The 15,134-nt window shown below is 53.1% G+C and overlaps 5 protein-coding genes across 5 annotated transcripts; 2 read left to right on the top strand and 3 right to left on the bottom strand.

Annotated features, from left to right (window-relative positions):
• Positions 1 to 748: 748 nt before the first annotated feature.
• Positions 749 to 3,296, bottom strand: N656DRAFT_793524 (uncharacterized protein; the record flags this gene model as incomplete). The annotated part of the gene is made up of 7 exons (XM_064817178.1): positions 749 to 901; positions 955 to 1,173; positions 1,225 to 1,461; positions 1,508 to 1,548; positions 1,599 to 2,543; positions 2,592 to 2,722; positions 2,842 to 3,296. The coding sequence occupies 7 exons, from the start codon at positions 3,294 to 3,296 to the stop codon at positions 749 to 751; spliced, it is 2,181 nt and encodes a 726-aa protein (XP_064674550.1).
• A 2,818-nt stretch (positions 3,297 to 6,114) lies between these two features.
• Positions 6,115 to 8,866, top strand: N656DRAFT_772981 (acetyl-CoA synthetase-like protein). The gene is made up of 8 exons (XM_064813973.1): positions 6,115 to 6,144; positions 6,257 to 6,386; positions 6,438 to 6,673; positions 6,746 to 7,111; positions 7,166 to 7,423; positions 7,472 to 7,634; positions 7,688 to 8,022; positions 8,081 to 8,866. Exons 2-8 carry the CDS (start codon positions 6,344 to 6,346, stop codon positions 8,411 to 8,413), a joined length of 1,734 nt encoding a protein of 577 aa, XP_064674551.1. The 5' UTR covers positions 6,115 to 6,144; positions 6,257 to 6,343; the 3' UTR covers positions 8,414 to 8,866.
• Positions 8,699 to 11,122, bottom strand: N656DRAFT_4027 (glutamate decarboxylase). The gene is made up of 6 exons (XM_064809536.1): positions 11,107 to 11,122; positions 10,765 to 11,033; positions 10,453 to 10,691; positions 9,769 to 10,371; positions 9,670 to 9,710; positions 8,699 to 9,615 (listed from the first exon to the last, which is right to left on the bottom strand). The coding sequence occupies exons 2-6, from the start codon at positions 10,780 to 10,782 to the stop codon at positions 8,735 to 8,737; spliced, it is 1,782 nt and encodes a 593-aa protein (XP_064674552.1). The 5' UTR covers positions 10,783 to 11,033; positions 11,107 to 11,122; the 3' UTR covers positions 8,699 to 8,734.
• A 550-nt stretch (positions 11,123 to 11,672) lies between these two features.
• N656DRAFT_772983 (RmlC-like cupin) lies at positions 11,673 to 12,912 on the bottom strand. Its single transcript, XM_064813974.1, has one exon. It carries the CDS (start codon positions 12,629 to 12,631, stop codon positions 11,771 to 11,773), a length of 861 nt encoding a protein of 286 aa, XP_064674553.1. The 5' UTR covers positions 12,632 to 12,912; the 3' UTR covers positions 11,673 to 11,770.
• A 535-nt stretch (positions 12,913 to 13,447) lies between these two features.
• N656DRAFT_793528 (uncharacterized protein) lies at positions 13,448 to 14,533 on the top strand (the record flags this gene model as incomplete). The annotated part of the gene is made up of 1 exon (XM_064817179.1): positions 13,448 to 14,533. One exon carries the CDS (start codon positions 13,448 to 13,450, stop codon positions 14,531 to 14,533), a length of 1,086 nt encoding a protein of 361 aa, XP_064674554.1.
• Between the last annotated feature and the right edge of the window lie 601 nt (positions 14,534 to 15,134).

The following is a 15,134-nucleotide window of genomic DNA, read 5'->3' on the forward strand; positions in this document are numbered from 1 at the left end:
GCTGCTGCTATCGTGTATTTGCTGTCCCTGAGATCTCTGCTAATCAAGCTATAGCTCCTGAAAGGCAAGAGAAACTTTCAATATGGTGCATCTGTCAATTTAGGCACATCCTGTGAGTCGCCTCGCAATGATGTAGTGGCTCACCAGAGTCTTAGGCCGTATCAACTCTGCAGCCCCCTCGCATGAGGCCAGTGGTCAGGCAGTGAGGGCTCCTTTCTTGGTGCCCACTCATAACGATGGTGGTGGCTCGAAAGTATCGAGCCTCCCTGTATGAGATGATGTATACCATTCCTTTCCGGAAATTCCACCCAAAGCAACTTTCCTATGAGTTGTTGAGTCCGATGCAGGCTTTGCAGCTCGAGCGCCGTTCCGCAGTTTGCCTGATGCGCCATCTCCCGAGCACATCCCACATCGAAAGTTGTATAGCAAGGCACTCCAGATGCCTGTCCAGCCATTCAAGCGCCCAAGTGTAGCCATATAAGAAACAGAAACGAAGATCCGAAAGAGAGAGTGCAGCAGGCACCCCAAATCCCTGCCCTCCAGCAATTTATCCGCTCAAAGTGAGCCATATGAAAGATAGAAACGAATATCGTGAAAGAGAGAGCGCAGTATCCTTCAAGAGATAAGGCCTTTGTGCAAATGTCAGGCATTGTTGCCAAATGACGTCTGATAAGAGTTGCGTGTATCCCGCATGCTTCGAGGGCTTGGATGAGCTCAGATGGATCATGGTGATGGTTGAGACTTCGTATCAGTATCCGTCGTACGTAAAAGCCTTGGCGTGCTCCGGGATTGCACCCTTGATGGCAGCATCGTCCCTGTCTGCTTGGACTAGCATCTTCAACGGGTCGATGTACCGAGCAGTAAGTGAAAAGCGCCGCTTCCCGTAAGGGTCCACGGTGTGCTGCTCTTGTTAGACGCAATCCCAACCGTTCGGTGCCCGGAACCATAACTCACCTCGTAGACTCTCTGAATATCGGGTCCAATCATGACCATCATATCGCCGTGCTTCATGGTCACTTCGAGAACCTCCTTGTAGCAACATTTGCCGTGCTCCATGTGCGTGGGCAGGAAGAACTGCGTTCTTCGCTTAGGTCGGAATCTCATCGTGGACGGGGAACCCAGCGCAAGCGCAGCAACGACTGGCCCAAGCTCGCTCTCACCGTCATCGTGGTACTGAGACTGTTAGTTTGAACTAGTAACAAAAGGTGCCAGGACATGACGAACATTTATTTTATCATCCTCCATGTAGCCAAGAGCTAGGAGCTCATTGAAGTCGTTGCTCTCCTCTACAAGGGAGGATGAGCCAACAAGCCTCTTGGGCAGAGTTTGGATCAGGCCGTTGGACGCGGGGACGGCAACCTTCTTTGCCCAGATCAGGCGGTGGAGAGCGCGGAGAACCACGTCAGGCGCTTCATCAAAGCCCTTTGACTGAACCGATACACCGAACTTGTATCTCGCACCCTGGAATGTATTAGCCAAGAACTTGGTCCATTCCACTTCAACTTACAAAGTTCTGCTGGAAGTGTCGGGTATAGCCCTCAAGTTTGTCTATACTTCACATTAGCGACTACTTCACGATGGACGTTGAAAACACTTACGCCCAACAACAGCAGCAGGGTTTCGGCGCAAACCAATGTCAGTGACTTCCAAGGTTGTGAAAAGTTCGTCCGCACCGCCGGGTTTGGCGTTGATCTCGGGGCTGGACGAAAAGATACTAAAAGAACCCAGAATGCGCCCCTGAGAATCAGGGAGGAAGTACTGGCGGACTTGGTAGCCGCCAAGAGTCAGGGTTTGTGAGTGTCGAAGATATCCTCTCTGGAAGATTGTGGCGACTGGGTCGTAAAGAAAGGGGTGCTCGTTCAGAGCGTTCTCGTTAACGCCATTGGTCTTTCTCCTCTTGTCCATGGCAGCGTCAAACTTTGTGTTCTCATCGTCGAGGATCTCCTTGGGATAGGGCATCATCTGTGCCGGCCGTGTATACTGGCACTGCTTATTCTCGCACACCCAGCGGTTCCAGTAGACTCGACGATTGCAGCAGCCGCAATCGGGACAAACGAAACCACGGCGAAGAGCAAGCTCCGTGCCGTGAAGGCCCTCTTCGTCGGGCACTGCGGGCTTGATGGAAGGTATATCGCCTGTGAAAGGAGTACGCTCACCAATGAACGCCTCAGTGTAGGTCAGACCTCTCGGGTCCACAGCTACACCGCTAGGGAGTGTGTAGTACTGCTCGCAGAGGTGATTGAGGCAAAACCAACCAGCCGTGAAGATTTCCTTGCTCTTGACACCACATTTATCGCATCCAAACATTGGCGCCACAATGGTGCCAATGTGGGTGGTGGTTGGCTGGGGCATATCTTCGCCCTTGGGCATCCACCAGGACGGCTCAGTCAGGTCTGCCTTTTCCAAGCGTATACGCCAGACCAGTACGGCATCATTGGTGCCCTTGGAAACCTGTTTCTCTTTCCACATGTAGGTGATGTGAAAATAGCCAAGCACCGCATAGGGATGTGGGGGCTGGCAAGGATAGAGAGGATGGTTTTCTCCTGGAGGCTGTCAGCAGGCATAGTGGAAGAAGGCAGGGTGAGTATTACCAGCAATAACGGCCACAGGGCACTTGCTGTCGTATGCGTTTTTGAACGATCTAACATTGGGCGCACTGTCGGTGGCATCTTTCGCACGAACCATGTTGCCGGTCGATGGATCTTTCACGCGGCCTCCGCCACTGTGGGTAAGTCAGTAACAGAGATGTCAAAGAGTTGTGGGATCAATCAGAGATGTCATTGCACTTGCGCGAGTGGCAACCTCTACATTAGCGAGGACCATCTTTGTGAACAGACTTACACTGAGGAGATGACCACCTGCGCGCTAAACACATCTCCATGATCCACCTCCTGATCAATCAGGAATCCCTGCGCTACTACGGCTGCTGAGTGAAGACTGCCTTTGAAGGCACGGAAGTACGGCAGAGCTTCACACAGACTGCCACGACCGTTAGCCCACACCTGGGGCTCAGCGACAGATTGTGGGCGGTCCACCAGCTCCGCGGTCGGGTTCTTGAGGCGTATGGTACTTGGGCGAATGTTTCCAATGAGATCCTTTGAGTCAACGTGACCATAAGCTTCATTCTCGTCCATATCATGCTCATCTGTGCGAGAGCGTTTGATGTGAGTATCTGTCTCTTCGAGCCCAAGACCGGTGATAAATGCTCTCTTGATTGCTGTCTGGGCGCGCTGAGCAGCCAGGCGACCCGATGTCCGACCAGGAATACTAGTAGATGCCTGAGCATTCAGTAGCATCGTGTAGGTATCCGATTCTACTGCGATGTTCAAGCTGAACGATGAGACTGTCTCAGGAGTGACAGGACTCGACGAAGCGTCTTGCGATGAATCGGGAGGGCTTGTCAAGAGAGACATTGGCGACGATCCACGCGGTACCGCGAGACGATCCATCCTGGAAGCTGCTTGGATCCTGACTCGCCGGTATGTGTTATACACTAGAGATTCATTAGCGGCAACTTAGTGACCAGCTGCTAGCTAGCAGCGCCAAATGAAGAGGGGACAACTCTCAAAATCCAGCCAGGCAAAAGAACGGTGGGGAGAAGCTCAAGGGAACAGTGCGATGGGCCGGGCTAACATGCAGGGCTGCTGAGTAATTCACAGTGTCTGGGAGTATCTTCTTGGGCACAGGGACCTGTAGTAACAGCGATGGCAAGGGTCACTTACGCGTCGCTAGTGTTTCTTTGGCTCCTTCCTGCGTCGGGGGAGAGCCGTGCCTGGATAATGATGCTTTCTAAACTGAAAGTAGAATTGTTCGATGACCCTCTGGGAGCGAGAGAATCGGTCAGTATCGGTGCAGCTTTCGCGGTTGGTATGGTGCTAAAAGGAACTGGGATTGGAGATTATGCTCAGCCTTCTGAGCGCTCAACAATCTTTCGTTGTAGGACGAAGTAAGGAGAAGCTAGGAAGAAGGGAAGAAGATTGAGATAGGCGTTTGGGGAGAGGGGATACGGAAGCACAGAAGACTCACATTTCAATGAAATCGTCTGGATTCGGAGTGCGCTTCCAAAGCCTTAGAAAGAATGGAGGGGATTTGGCAGCCGATTAACCGCGCTAGAGTAGAAGCACCTTACTCCAGTCCCCAGCGACCTGCTTGAGTTACTGCTCTTAGTGTTCAAGCACAGGGAAGACGCTGAAAGGAACGTGACCGACTGGCTAGATGAAGGAAGAGAATTGCGGAGGAGGAGAGCCATTGGATCTGAGAAAGTTTTGGGACGTGTCTGTGAGAAACCTGGCTTTTGACCTTATAGCAGGGTTGAAGCAGGAGCGACCAGGTCAACTGGTTACCAAAGATCAACTCGATGGCCTAAAGGGGAAAGGCAATGGAGACACTTAGGGCAGGGAAAAGTTCCAAGTGCTCTCCTGAAAGCAAGAGCGACTGGGCTTGTCGCTTGTGCACTGGTTGAAGGCTAGAATGGGGAGGAAGGAAACTGAGCCAGAGGGAGGCTGAGAACGCACCTTGAAATGCTGTCTATGGCCTGTAATCCTGTTCACTGTGGATATTGCATAGGCCTGCAGATTGAACCCATCAGCTTGAAAGTGATGGTATACGTTTGAAGGATGGATAGATAGTCTCCTGTCAGTGTCTGAAAGATGTCTGGGGGAACTGAACTCTAGTGATGTGTTACTAAAGCGCCGCGTTGCACAGCTGCTGCTGTGGCGAGTAGAGCACACTCAGTGACCCTGAGTCCTGGGGAGCACAACCAAGATGCTCAGAGCAGCCTTGCAGTTCATGCTTGGCTCTCAATGATGAGGAAGAAACAGGAGCAACCTACCTTTCTGTGGAGGTTGAGGTCAAGCTTGCGCTGACCTAGAGCGACCACTACCAAAGACTTGGCAAGGTGCTATTGTTTGTTTGAAGATTGGGGCTCTGTTGGACTCTGGAGAAGAATATCTAGGTAACTGTTTGAGGAACGTCAGGAGGAGATGCACCCCGAGGGAAAGGAAGAGAATGCAGCATCTCCCTGGCTGGGTCAATATGTGATCACTCGTGCCTTCCCTTTCTAGATGCTCATCTGGGAAAAGGCCACCACAGCCTGCCATGTGAGTAGAGCACGGGCCAGTCTCCTCGATAGCGATAAATGCACCCAACCCAAGGATGAGAAGGAAGGAACGAAAGGAGACACTCAGGGGGCCACGTGAAAGTCACTTGCTCTCTTGGTTAGTAAGATCTCAGGCCGCTCTTGGCCCCAGTCCTGGCTTTGAATATTAGAATGGCATGGTGAGTATGGTCTGTTGACAGCTTGAAATGGGCTTTGAATTTTCATCCTAAGATTACCTGTAACCTGACGTGGCGGACTACCTGCCTAGTGGATTGGTGCGCTAACAGACTGAAAGAATTGCATACATTTGAAAGTTGTAGCAGTGTTTGATTTCTTACACTCATCGGCTGATCACTAACAGCGTTTGAGACTGGGTGTGCGGTTCGATAACTGGCAATACAGCCTGGTAATGGATTGCAGCCGGGTGTGCCAAAAGTCAAAAAAGGGGCAATCAGGGGTGACTGTGTTTGTTTAAACAAAGGGTCGATGGGTGGCAGGGCAACATGGCCATCTGAAAAATCCCAAGCCGATCTTCACTTGACAGCACAAGCCACAGTGGCCCCTGGACCCCATGTCATTGCTTTTTATGCTGGTGCAAGCCCCAATCCTCAAGCCTCGGGTTCCAAACAGCCTCAAGCTGCGAGTCACGAGCCACATCTGCAGGATCCATGCAACGCACACAATGCGCTTTCTGAACGGCTCAGGCTGGACCGAGCAGTTGACAGTTGGCCGAGGTCTCAACGGGCGCTCAATTGGCTGAGACGGATGGAGCCGACCCCATGAACCAGCTTTATGGAGACGGGCCCACTCGGGATGCTCAACGGGATTTGGGGGATTGCGGGGTTTTCTTGGCGCGACAGGGATGGCTGCAGAGAGGCCGGTACAGTATAATTGGAGCGCGGTGACATGGAGGATGCGCTGCCACTTGATCACCCCTTCATCGGACCTTTCATTAGCAGTCAGCTTTCTCTTCACATTACCTAGCGACATCGGTATCCAGATATCAATCTTGGGCACTTCAGCGCAGGGCTTGGATAGATACCTAGGTAAGGTACACAACAAAGACGGGCCCTCCCTTGTTTGGCGCTCCTTTGTTCCTCCTGGCCACTCTAGTATCTTGTAGACTCGCTGCTAGAAAGGACGACTGACCGCTTATAGAAGCTTGACTGCATACAAGCTCTGTGGATCCCTTCTTCGAGGTTGAACAACGTTTCACCGACTTCAACTCGACCAATCGGCCACAAAATGGTCTTCTATCCGCCTCCATGGGTCCCCAAGCTCCCTTTTGGTAGGTGGGAGAGTGAGGGTATCCGAGTTCTAGCTGCTAACACCGCTACAGACCCGCCCGACTCGGTCACCATTGGCGAATTTATGAGGAACGAGATCTATGGCCGCCGACCAATCGCCAAAAGCAGGAATCCTTTCACCTGCGGCCTCACGGGCAAGACGTACACTGTGACCGAGTCGCACAAGCGCTCTGACCTTGTCGCCAAAGCCTTGTCCAAGATTATGGGCTGGGAGCCCAATGTCGACTCGCCCTGGGACAAGGTTGTCGGTGTCTTCTCTTTCAACACTGTGAGTGCTTCTTTGTGCTGCATCGCACTCACTCTCACCCTGGACGCCTTGTTGATTCCGGACGATACCTAGATCGACTACCTCTCGGTTCTCAATGCCGTGCACCGCTTGTCTGGCATTGCGACACCCGCAAATGTTGCCTATTCGGCCGGTGAGCTGGAGCACCAGCTCAGGTCCTCCGGCGCCAAGGCTTTGTTCACATGCGTGCCCGTCCTGGACACGGCGCTCAAGGCCGCAAGGGCTGTGGGAATACCCGACGACAAGATCTTCATCATGGACCTGCCACACCATTCCAACAAGACGAGCTTCAAGACGGTCGATGACCTGATCCAATTGGGCCATTCAGTGCTGGATCTTGAACCTCTGAACTGGGTCAAGGGGCAAGGTGCGCGGCAGGTGGCATTCCTCTGCTACTCCAGCGGTACCTCTGGTTTACCCGTGAGTCTATTCCCCAGATACCCTGCCTAAACTTGTGGGCTCATAGTCTACTAGAAAGCCGTCATGATCTCGCATAGGAATGTCATAGCAAACGTGATGCAGTACTGCCTGTTCGAGGACGTGTCCAGGAGGAAATATGGAGTTGAGACGCAGGTTGAGCTCGGCTTGCTTCCGTTCAGCCACATTTACGGCCTGGTAGTAGTCGCCCATTCGGCAACATGGCGGGGTGACGAGGTCATAGTCCTGCCAAGGTTCGAGCTCACAGATTACCTCCGGGCTATTGAACGGTTCAAGATCAATTATCTGCCTTTGGTACGCCCATCATACGCGAGGCCCGAGTTTCGTTTGCTAACAGCCTAGGTACCTCCAATTGTTATCCGTATGCTGGGCAGCAAAGATCTGCTCAAGAAGTACGATCTGAGTAGCGTCAGGCTAGTGTTTACGGGAGCAGCACCGCTGGGGAAGGAGACGGTCGTCGAGCTCCTTCGTCTCTATCCAAATTGGCACGTGGGCCAAGGTTACGGTAATTATTTCTAGCTGTCTGACAGCATGGCAAAGTTACTGACACGGTGGTAGGAATGACTGAATCCGCAACCGTGGTTTGCTCAACAAGCGAGCACGACATCTGCCCGGGGACCTCGGGGTCGCTCGTGCCTGGCACAAGAGCCAAACTCATCGATCAGGAGGGAAGGGAGATTACCGAGTACGGCAAGCCTGGTGAGCTGCTGGTGCAGTCTCCGTCCGTGACTCTGGGCTACCTGCACAACGAGAAGGCCACGGCCGAAGCCTACATCTGGGACGAGGACGGGAGATGGCTGCGGACCGGCGACGAAGTCATGGTAACCAAGGCGCCGAGCGGATACGAACACCTCACCATTGTCGACCGCCTAAAGGAGCTGATCAAGGTCAAGGTACGGTAGTCTGTTGCTCTAGAAGCGTTAAGAGTTAGGCCAAGCTGACCTCTCGCAGGCCCACCAAGTCGCCCCAGCCGAGCTGGAGGCCCATCTCCTGACCCACCCTGCCGTCGATGACTGCGCCGTCATTGCTGTGCCGGATGAGAGGGATGGTGAGGTGCCCAAGGCCTTTGTGGTCACGCCGCAGTCCATGGCTTCCCGAAAGAACGAAGATATCGCGGCCGAAATCATCAAGCACGTTCAGGACCACAAAGCGCATTACAAATGGCTTAAAGGAGGTGTTGAGTTTATCGACGTTATCCCCAAGAGCCCCAGCGGCAAGATCCTGCGGCGACTGCTGCGGGACAAGGAGAGGGAGGGCAGGCGGGCCAAGGGGTCCAAGCTGTGATTGGATGCGGTGTGTATCAGTATTGTATACACAGGGGCCGGCGGCTCCATCACTGGCAGCAGCATGTAGCTTTGATGTTAGTTGCCGCCAAATAGCGCGCTATATCGACTTTGGACTGTCATCATCTAACTTGACTTTTTTGATCTTTGACCTTGTTTGGATGTGGCTTGAGACGAAAGGAAATATGGCCCACAATTGGCCCTTCATTGCGTGCTTTTCTGAGTTCAGACGGGTAAAGGAAAGATTTTGAACAAACAAGTTATATCCAACCTGCACACATTCCCCATCGTGAACGCACTTTCCTCTCCTCAACCGGTGAAATCAGCACACCGACCGATGTATGCCATCCTCCATCCGCTTCTTGGCCTCCTTGCCCAACCCCTTGACTTTCTCACCGACCCCGTCCGCTTTCCCCGGTCGTTGTTCCCCTTTTTCTTTCGTAGCCTCTCCACCCTTGCCCTCACCTCTACCCTTCTTCCCATCAGTAGCCACAACAGGCCCCTTGCGCTGCCGGGTCAGAATGCCCAGGTCCTGCTCCTCGTTCTCCATCAGCGTCTCGGTCACCTGCACAATGTCGGTGACGAGCCGGTCGAGCAGGTCGAAGCTCATGCTCTCGCGGACCACGACACGCAGGATCTCGGTGCTCGCCTCTCCGGGCGGCAAGGCATAGTTGGGTATAATCCACTGCCGGGCGCGCAGCAGCAGCGAGATGGTCTCCTGCTTGACGTGCGGGTACTGCGCTTGGAACTCGTCGCTCAGCCGGAAGGCGACCACGGGCAGGCCCGGCGTGTACGACGCCGAGGTTTCGGTCTCGGCTTCGTAGTCGTTGTCGTCGTCTTCGTGGGGCACGGCGGCTGATGACGATGATGGCTGGCGTGGGTTGTTGAACTTGATGTTGTTGTCGCGGGGGCGGTGGATGTCGCTGAGACACGTGTACCAGCCCGTGGCCTCGAGGGATTTGGACAGGATCCGCGCGTTGGCAAGACAGTTCTCCATGACCTCGCGGTAGCCGGCAAAGCCCAGGTGGATCAGGTTGTAGTACTGCACCACGACCTGGGCGCCGGGGCGGGAGAAGTTGAGCGTGTACGACTCCTCGGTGCCTCCCAGGTAGTGCAGTTCAAAGATCAGTTCCTTGGGCAGGTACGACTGGTCCCGCCAAATGATCCAGCCCAGACCGGGGGCTACGAGGCCGTATTTGTGCCCTGTGAAGGTGGTAAGTGGTGGTTGGTCAGGGTAACTGAATGAAAGGGGCATACCTGAGGTATTGATGGAGTGGACTCGTGGAAGTTCAAAGTTCCTGGCAAGTCATCATCAGTACCTGGCGTATAAAGCCTGAATGAATGGGACGAATTTACCACTTGGGTCCTCCAGCGCCAGCGTAGGTAAACGGCGCCACGAACCCCCCGCTCGCCGCATCCACATGAATCGGCACGCTCACCCCCGTCTCCTTTTCCACCTCGTCCAGTACTTTCGACACCTCCTCCACCGGCTCAAAGTGTCCCGTGTAGGTGCTCCCCATGATAACAAACACACCAATCGTGTTCTCATCCACGTTCTCCTTGACCAGCCGCGGATCCAGGCAGTAATTGCTCTCCTTGCTCACCGGGAGAATCCTTGCCTCAACCTCAAAGTAGCGGGCAAACTTCTCAAGGGCGACCTGGGCATTGGCGCCCATGATGATGTTAGGGCGGAGAGTGTCCTTGCCCTCTGCGCGTCTGCGGGCTTGCCAACGGCGTTTCATGGCAAGGCCGCCGAGGTGGATGGCCTCGGAGGAGCCAACGGTGGGCGATCCCACCGCCTTCTCCCCCTTCTGGACGCCCCACAGGTGGGCGAGGATGCTGACACAGCGGTTGCTCAAGGACACAAGGGCTGGGTACTCGTCATTGTCAGCAAGGTTCTTTCCCATGTTCTCGACCATGAGTTTTTGCGCATTTTCTTCGAGGTAAGTGTCTACAAAACTGAGATGAGGGAAATGTTAGTCAGATATGAGGAGCGTCAATGGAGTATGCGAGGGAGGGGAGACAGGCACGCCTAGGTACCTAGCCAAGTTGAGGTTCGGTCGGCCATCGAGGTCTAGCTCGTCCTTGAGCATCTCGTAGACGGTATCTCCAGGGGCGCCATCCTGTGGGATCCGATACTTCGGAATCTCCCGCTGGCTGGCGTATGGAGTTGAGAAAGGGGTGAGGTGAGCGCTCTGTCCGCCGCTATTGCCGCTGGACGGCTGCTTCGGAGTAATATGATGAGCCTGGAGGTGGTGGATGATATCCTCCGGGTCTACCTATGAACGAGTTAGTCATGAATAAGCTTGGGCGTATTAAGTCAGGATCTCATGTTGTTGTATGACGACTTACATGTCGGGCGAGAGACATGGCGGGCTAACTTGAGGCTTCACTGTGTAAGTGGCAGCGACTGAGACAGTTCTTCGTTGAATTCACCACTTCAATCGGCTTCAGCGCTGCGAAAAATTGAGTAGCTGGCAGGACAGATTCGAAGGAAAGTTGGCTGAAGCTTCCATCCGCCTGTGAACATTGTTTCTTTATTCTTGTCATCTGTGGCCAAATTCATGACGGTTGACTGAAGCACCGACAACGACGTCATGACTGGGGGGTTGCGAAGTAAGCTACTTCCGATTGAGTTCCATGCTTGAAGCTACTGCATGATCCGGATCGTCATGCAACTTCAAGGTTGAGTACCTGAGAATCTCAGTACGTATATGGAGGCATTCTAATCGCACTCTTAAGCTCACCACAAAGCGCACAACGTCGTCCTGCTGGTCCTCTTCCTCCTTTGTTGAACGGTGATGGATGGGAAGGCAGTCCTGGTGCATTCTTGTGCGAAGAATCTTTCTGCCAACCACAGCCTGTGATTGCCTGAATTGGAAACTTCAACGAACTCGACGCACGGACATCCCGCAGATGCGCACGGACATTTTGCAGAATGCAGACGCGCACGGGCCATGCCTCTCAGGGTATATAACAGCCTGATCCCACCCCAGACTTGCTGGTTTCCTTCTTTTCTCTCCATCCCGGTGCAGGGGTTTTACGTGTGTCAGTGAGGATTCGTCCGAGACCACGTTTTTGCTAGTTGAAAACTACAACCTGACCGCTCCTGTTGGGCTTCGGCCTGGCAGGGAATTTTTGGAACTTTCCTCTTTGCAGGAATCAATCTTTTCCTTTCATTTCCATCGGTCCATGCGAATCGAGGCGATGAAGGGTGTTTTGGCTGTGGCCATGGCAATGCACATGGTTATGGTCAAACGGCTTGCAGAATGATTGGAGCTCTCCTTAGAAGCTCTACTTGTACATACAATACGGAGAGCTATTCCTCATAGCTGTTTTTCTTTATTAACGGACTCTTCTAAGCAGTGTCCAGAACAATGACTTCTGCCTCGGCCTCCCCGACACTCTCCACCGAAAGTCTGTCTCCCGCGTTGATGCCATCCACAAATGCACCATCACCCTCGCCAAGGACTGCATCCTCCCGATTATCCAGCCTGATCTTGGCTTTGCCGCCCTTGGTCATGGGCAAATGTACATAGACTTTGCGCTTGCCCGACTCGGTCGCTTTGGCGCCCACCGCCCATTCGAACTTGCTGCCCGGTTGGATGATGCCAGCGGCCATGACAAAGTCGGCGTGGATGGCTATTGTCCCGGGGATGGTCGGCTCGGCCGCCTTCTCCTCGGCCTCGCTTGCATCGACGCCGCCTTTTAGCGGGCTCAGAAGACTGACAAAGCCCTTCCGCTTGTCCTCGTCGTTATACCGTCCCCAGTGGTAACGCGGCGTCAGGCCACGCCTCCACGGGATGGCCCATATCTGGAGGAAATGCACCGTTTCGTTGCCACGGTTGAACTCAGAGTGCGTGACTCCCCTCCCCGCCGTGGTGAATTGTATGTCTCCGCGTTGCACTGTGCACGACAGCTCCGACTGGGTGCCGCCCTCTGCTTGCTTCTTGCTCATGGTCGAATCGCTGTGCGTAAGGGCTCCCGAGAGGATGTAGCTGAAGATCTCGAAGTCCCGGTGCGGATGCATTGGGAAACCTGAGTTGGCCTTGACGCGGTCCTCATTGAGGACTCGCAAGGACCCGAAGTGGGTGAAGTTGGGATTGTACCAGTCCGCGAAGCTGAACGAATGGTACGTGTCTAGCCAACCATGGTTGCTGTGACCTCGCGCCGATGACCGGTGGGGAGTGATCTTTACGTGGTGTAGTGTCTTGGACATGGCGTTTGTTACAGTTTTGAGCATGAGCAACAAATTGGTCTCTGATGACGAGTAAGGTGAATAGGCAGGAATTGTGTCGTTGTGAGATTTTGACTTTCCTATGTTTTCTAAGGTAGCACAGGCCGGGGGGTTTCTTATAGTTGAAAGCGATCACAGCTATTGGGTCTTGAGACTGGCAACACCATGCTTGGTGAGCATTTCCAAAGCATTACTGTATCTGAGGAGATCCGTCGAAATCTTCATCTCTCATTGTTAGTGATGCGTAATGTGGAGAGTTCCTGCTGGTAGTTAGTGATGACTGAGCATTACCTCATGCTCAAGTGCCGGCGGGCAAGCCTGATGACTCAGCATTTGCGAGGCCCTAAAATGGTCCGGTTCCGCTTGCTTCATGTTCAAGACCTTTGACCCGAAACCTCATGAAGTCGGAGTATCGAATGCAGAGCCATGAGGCGGACGATACCTGGACTCAACCCACGCACACGGTACAGAGCCTTTATTGTTTGACTGCTGGACATGCCAATTCACTGTTCAACAGCCCGATCTAGTGTTCGACGCCCAATCCGCTTGCTCGTATCACGAATTGAACAATTTCATTGTCATGCGCTTTAACGAGCACCATGCCACCAAACGACGATGCCTTTGCCTCTGCACCTGTTCATCCAAATGTTTGGCCATTTAACATCTCTTTTCCCAGCAACATTTCTCCTTAGGACCCCCATCAGTCGTTCGTTTTCGCATCACTCGTTCGTTGTCACAGCTTGAGTTGCCCAGTTCCAAAAAATTCTCTTGCTTCGCCAACCCGCTCTCGCATTCGAGATGTGCTACATCAGTAGAAAAATCTACACGGTGTGCGCGCATAGCAGTCTTGGAGAACTGATCGAATGCAGGGTCCACAAAGACAAGAGGGCGAAATGGCCCATTGTATATACCGGACTCTGCGTTGCACGTGGTCTCAGCTTCTGGCGCTGCCGGTCCCGGTCTGAAGCGACCGAGATCGTGTACGGTTTCTGCCCCAACTGCCGCGACTTCTACCGGGGCTTCAACACGAGAGATGTGAGTGCCATCTTGAACTATTGGGCCTTCAAGAATAGACACGGCTACTCGACCTGTGTCCCTGCGAACATGATTTCTGCTGACGAAGTCTTTGGACAGCCACCACCTCTTGAAGAGAGCCTCAAGCAGCCTCGATGCGAATTGATTGCGCTTGGCAACCAGCTGCCACCCAATCTGAAGCTCTTGGATTCTCCCGTAGATTGGCTACGGAGACTGGAGGGAATTAGGAAATCGACTCTGGAATGGGCCGAGCAAGGTCCGCGCCGGAAAATGCCAATCTATTGGGCAGCTAACGTCAAGGTCCGTGGTGGATGCGACAGCACGCTCTGTATCCAGCCAAGGATTAACTCGCCAATGTCAGTGTACCCACATCCATCGGCTCCCAGCTCTCTGCAGTGTCATGGAGAGACATATAGAAAGCTGTGCGGAGAAGACTTCTCGCTATCCTCCACTCTGTGGATGAATGGGACGGCCGAAGGAAGCGATAATGAGCTCGTTTTTGACATGGAACTCGAAACTGATACACCCGCAACAACGCCCGAGGCATATCCTCAGGCAAATCCTGGTATAGCGGCCGAGCCAAACCTCACGAGCCGCTTCTCGCTGGATTCCGATTCCACTTCGGACTCTGATGAATCTGACCTTGACTTTCTGAAAGAACCCTGGTCTGACTCTGAAGAGTTGCCCAACACCGCCGATGACGGCTTTGCAATCCCCAGTTCTTGGACGGGCACAGGGTTTGCCTACGGATCGTCTGGCATTGTGGGCTTCTTCTCCATCGGGGATTCAGATGACGAATCCGAAGGAGACAAAGGAGATGAAGAGTACGAGCTAAGAATAGGCCACTGACAACATAGGCGCAGATAACTGCCCCTGCACAGATAGCACCGCCGCCAGCAGTACTTCCCCTATGTGCAGTAAAAAGCATTGCTCCGCTCAGCCGAGATCGATCAGTCCGAGCGACCTGTCTCACCGCTCCGATATATGTATACATATATGGTGGCTGGGCGGGTTTGAATGCATTAGATGGCAGCTGTGTAGTGTGAGGTGAGTGAAAGATATTTCAAACTGGTAAATAACGATGACAAGAGGTGGAGCCTTCTCCCTCTTCAACCGCGATATTGATAACTGCATGTTATCTTCAAAAAGTATAATCAAGTCGTTCACTATTTGAACTCAATCTTATTTAACTTGATCTGCTTACCTAGCGTAGGTTGCTTCTCAAGGTGACTTGCGATTTCAGCATGTTTACAAATGTGTCATGTCCGGGGAGAAAGTGTACTAATATCAGCTGTGTATATACACTTCACCCATCAGCACATACACAGGGGAACCGAGAAGTAATATAAAACCCGGCTTGGTCATTGGGATTTGGTCTGGCGGTGGGGGTATTAACTATTATGTACAGGACAGTCCACCAGCTGCGTATATAGACATATATGTATAGTAG

The sequence above is a fragment of the Canariomyces notabilis genome (genome assembly GCF_033297395.1).
Source record: "Canariomyces notabilis strain CBS 508.74 unplaced genomic scaffold N656scaffold_1, whole genome shotgun sequence".
Taxonomy (NCBI): Eukaryota; Fungi; Ascomycota; class Sordariomycetes; order Sordariales; family Chaetomiaceae; genus Canariomyces; species Canariomyces notabilis.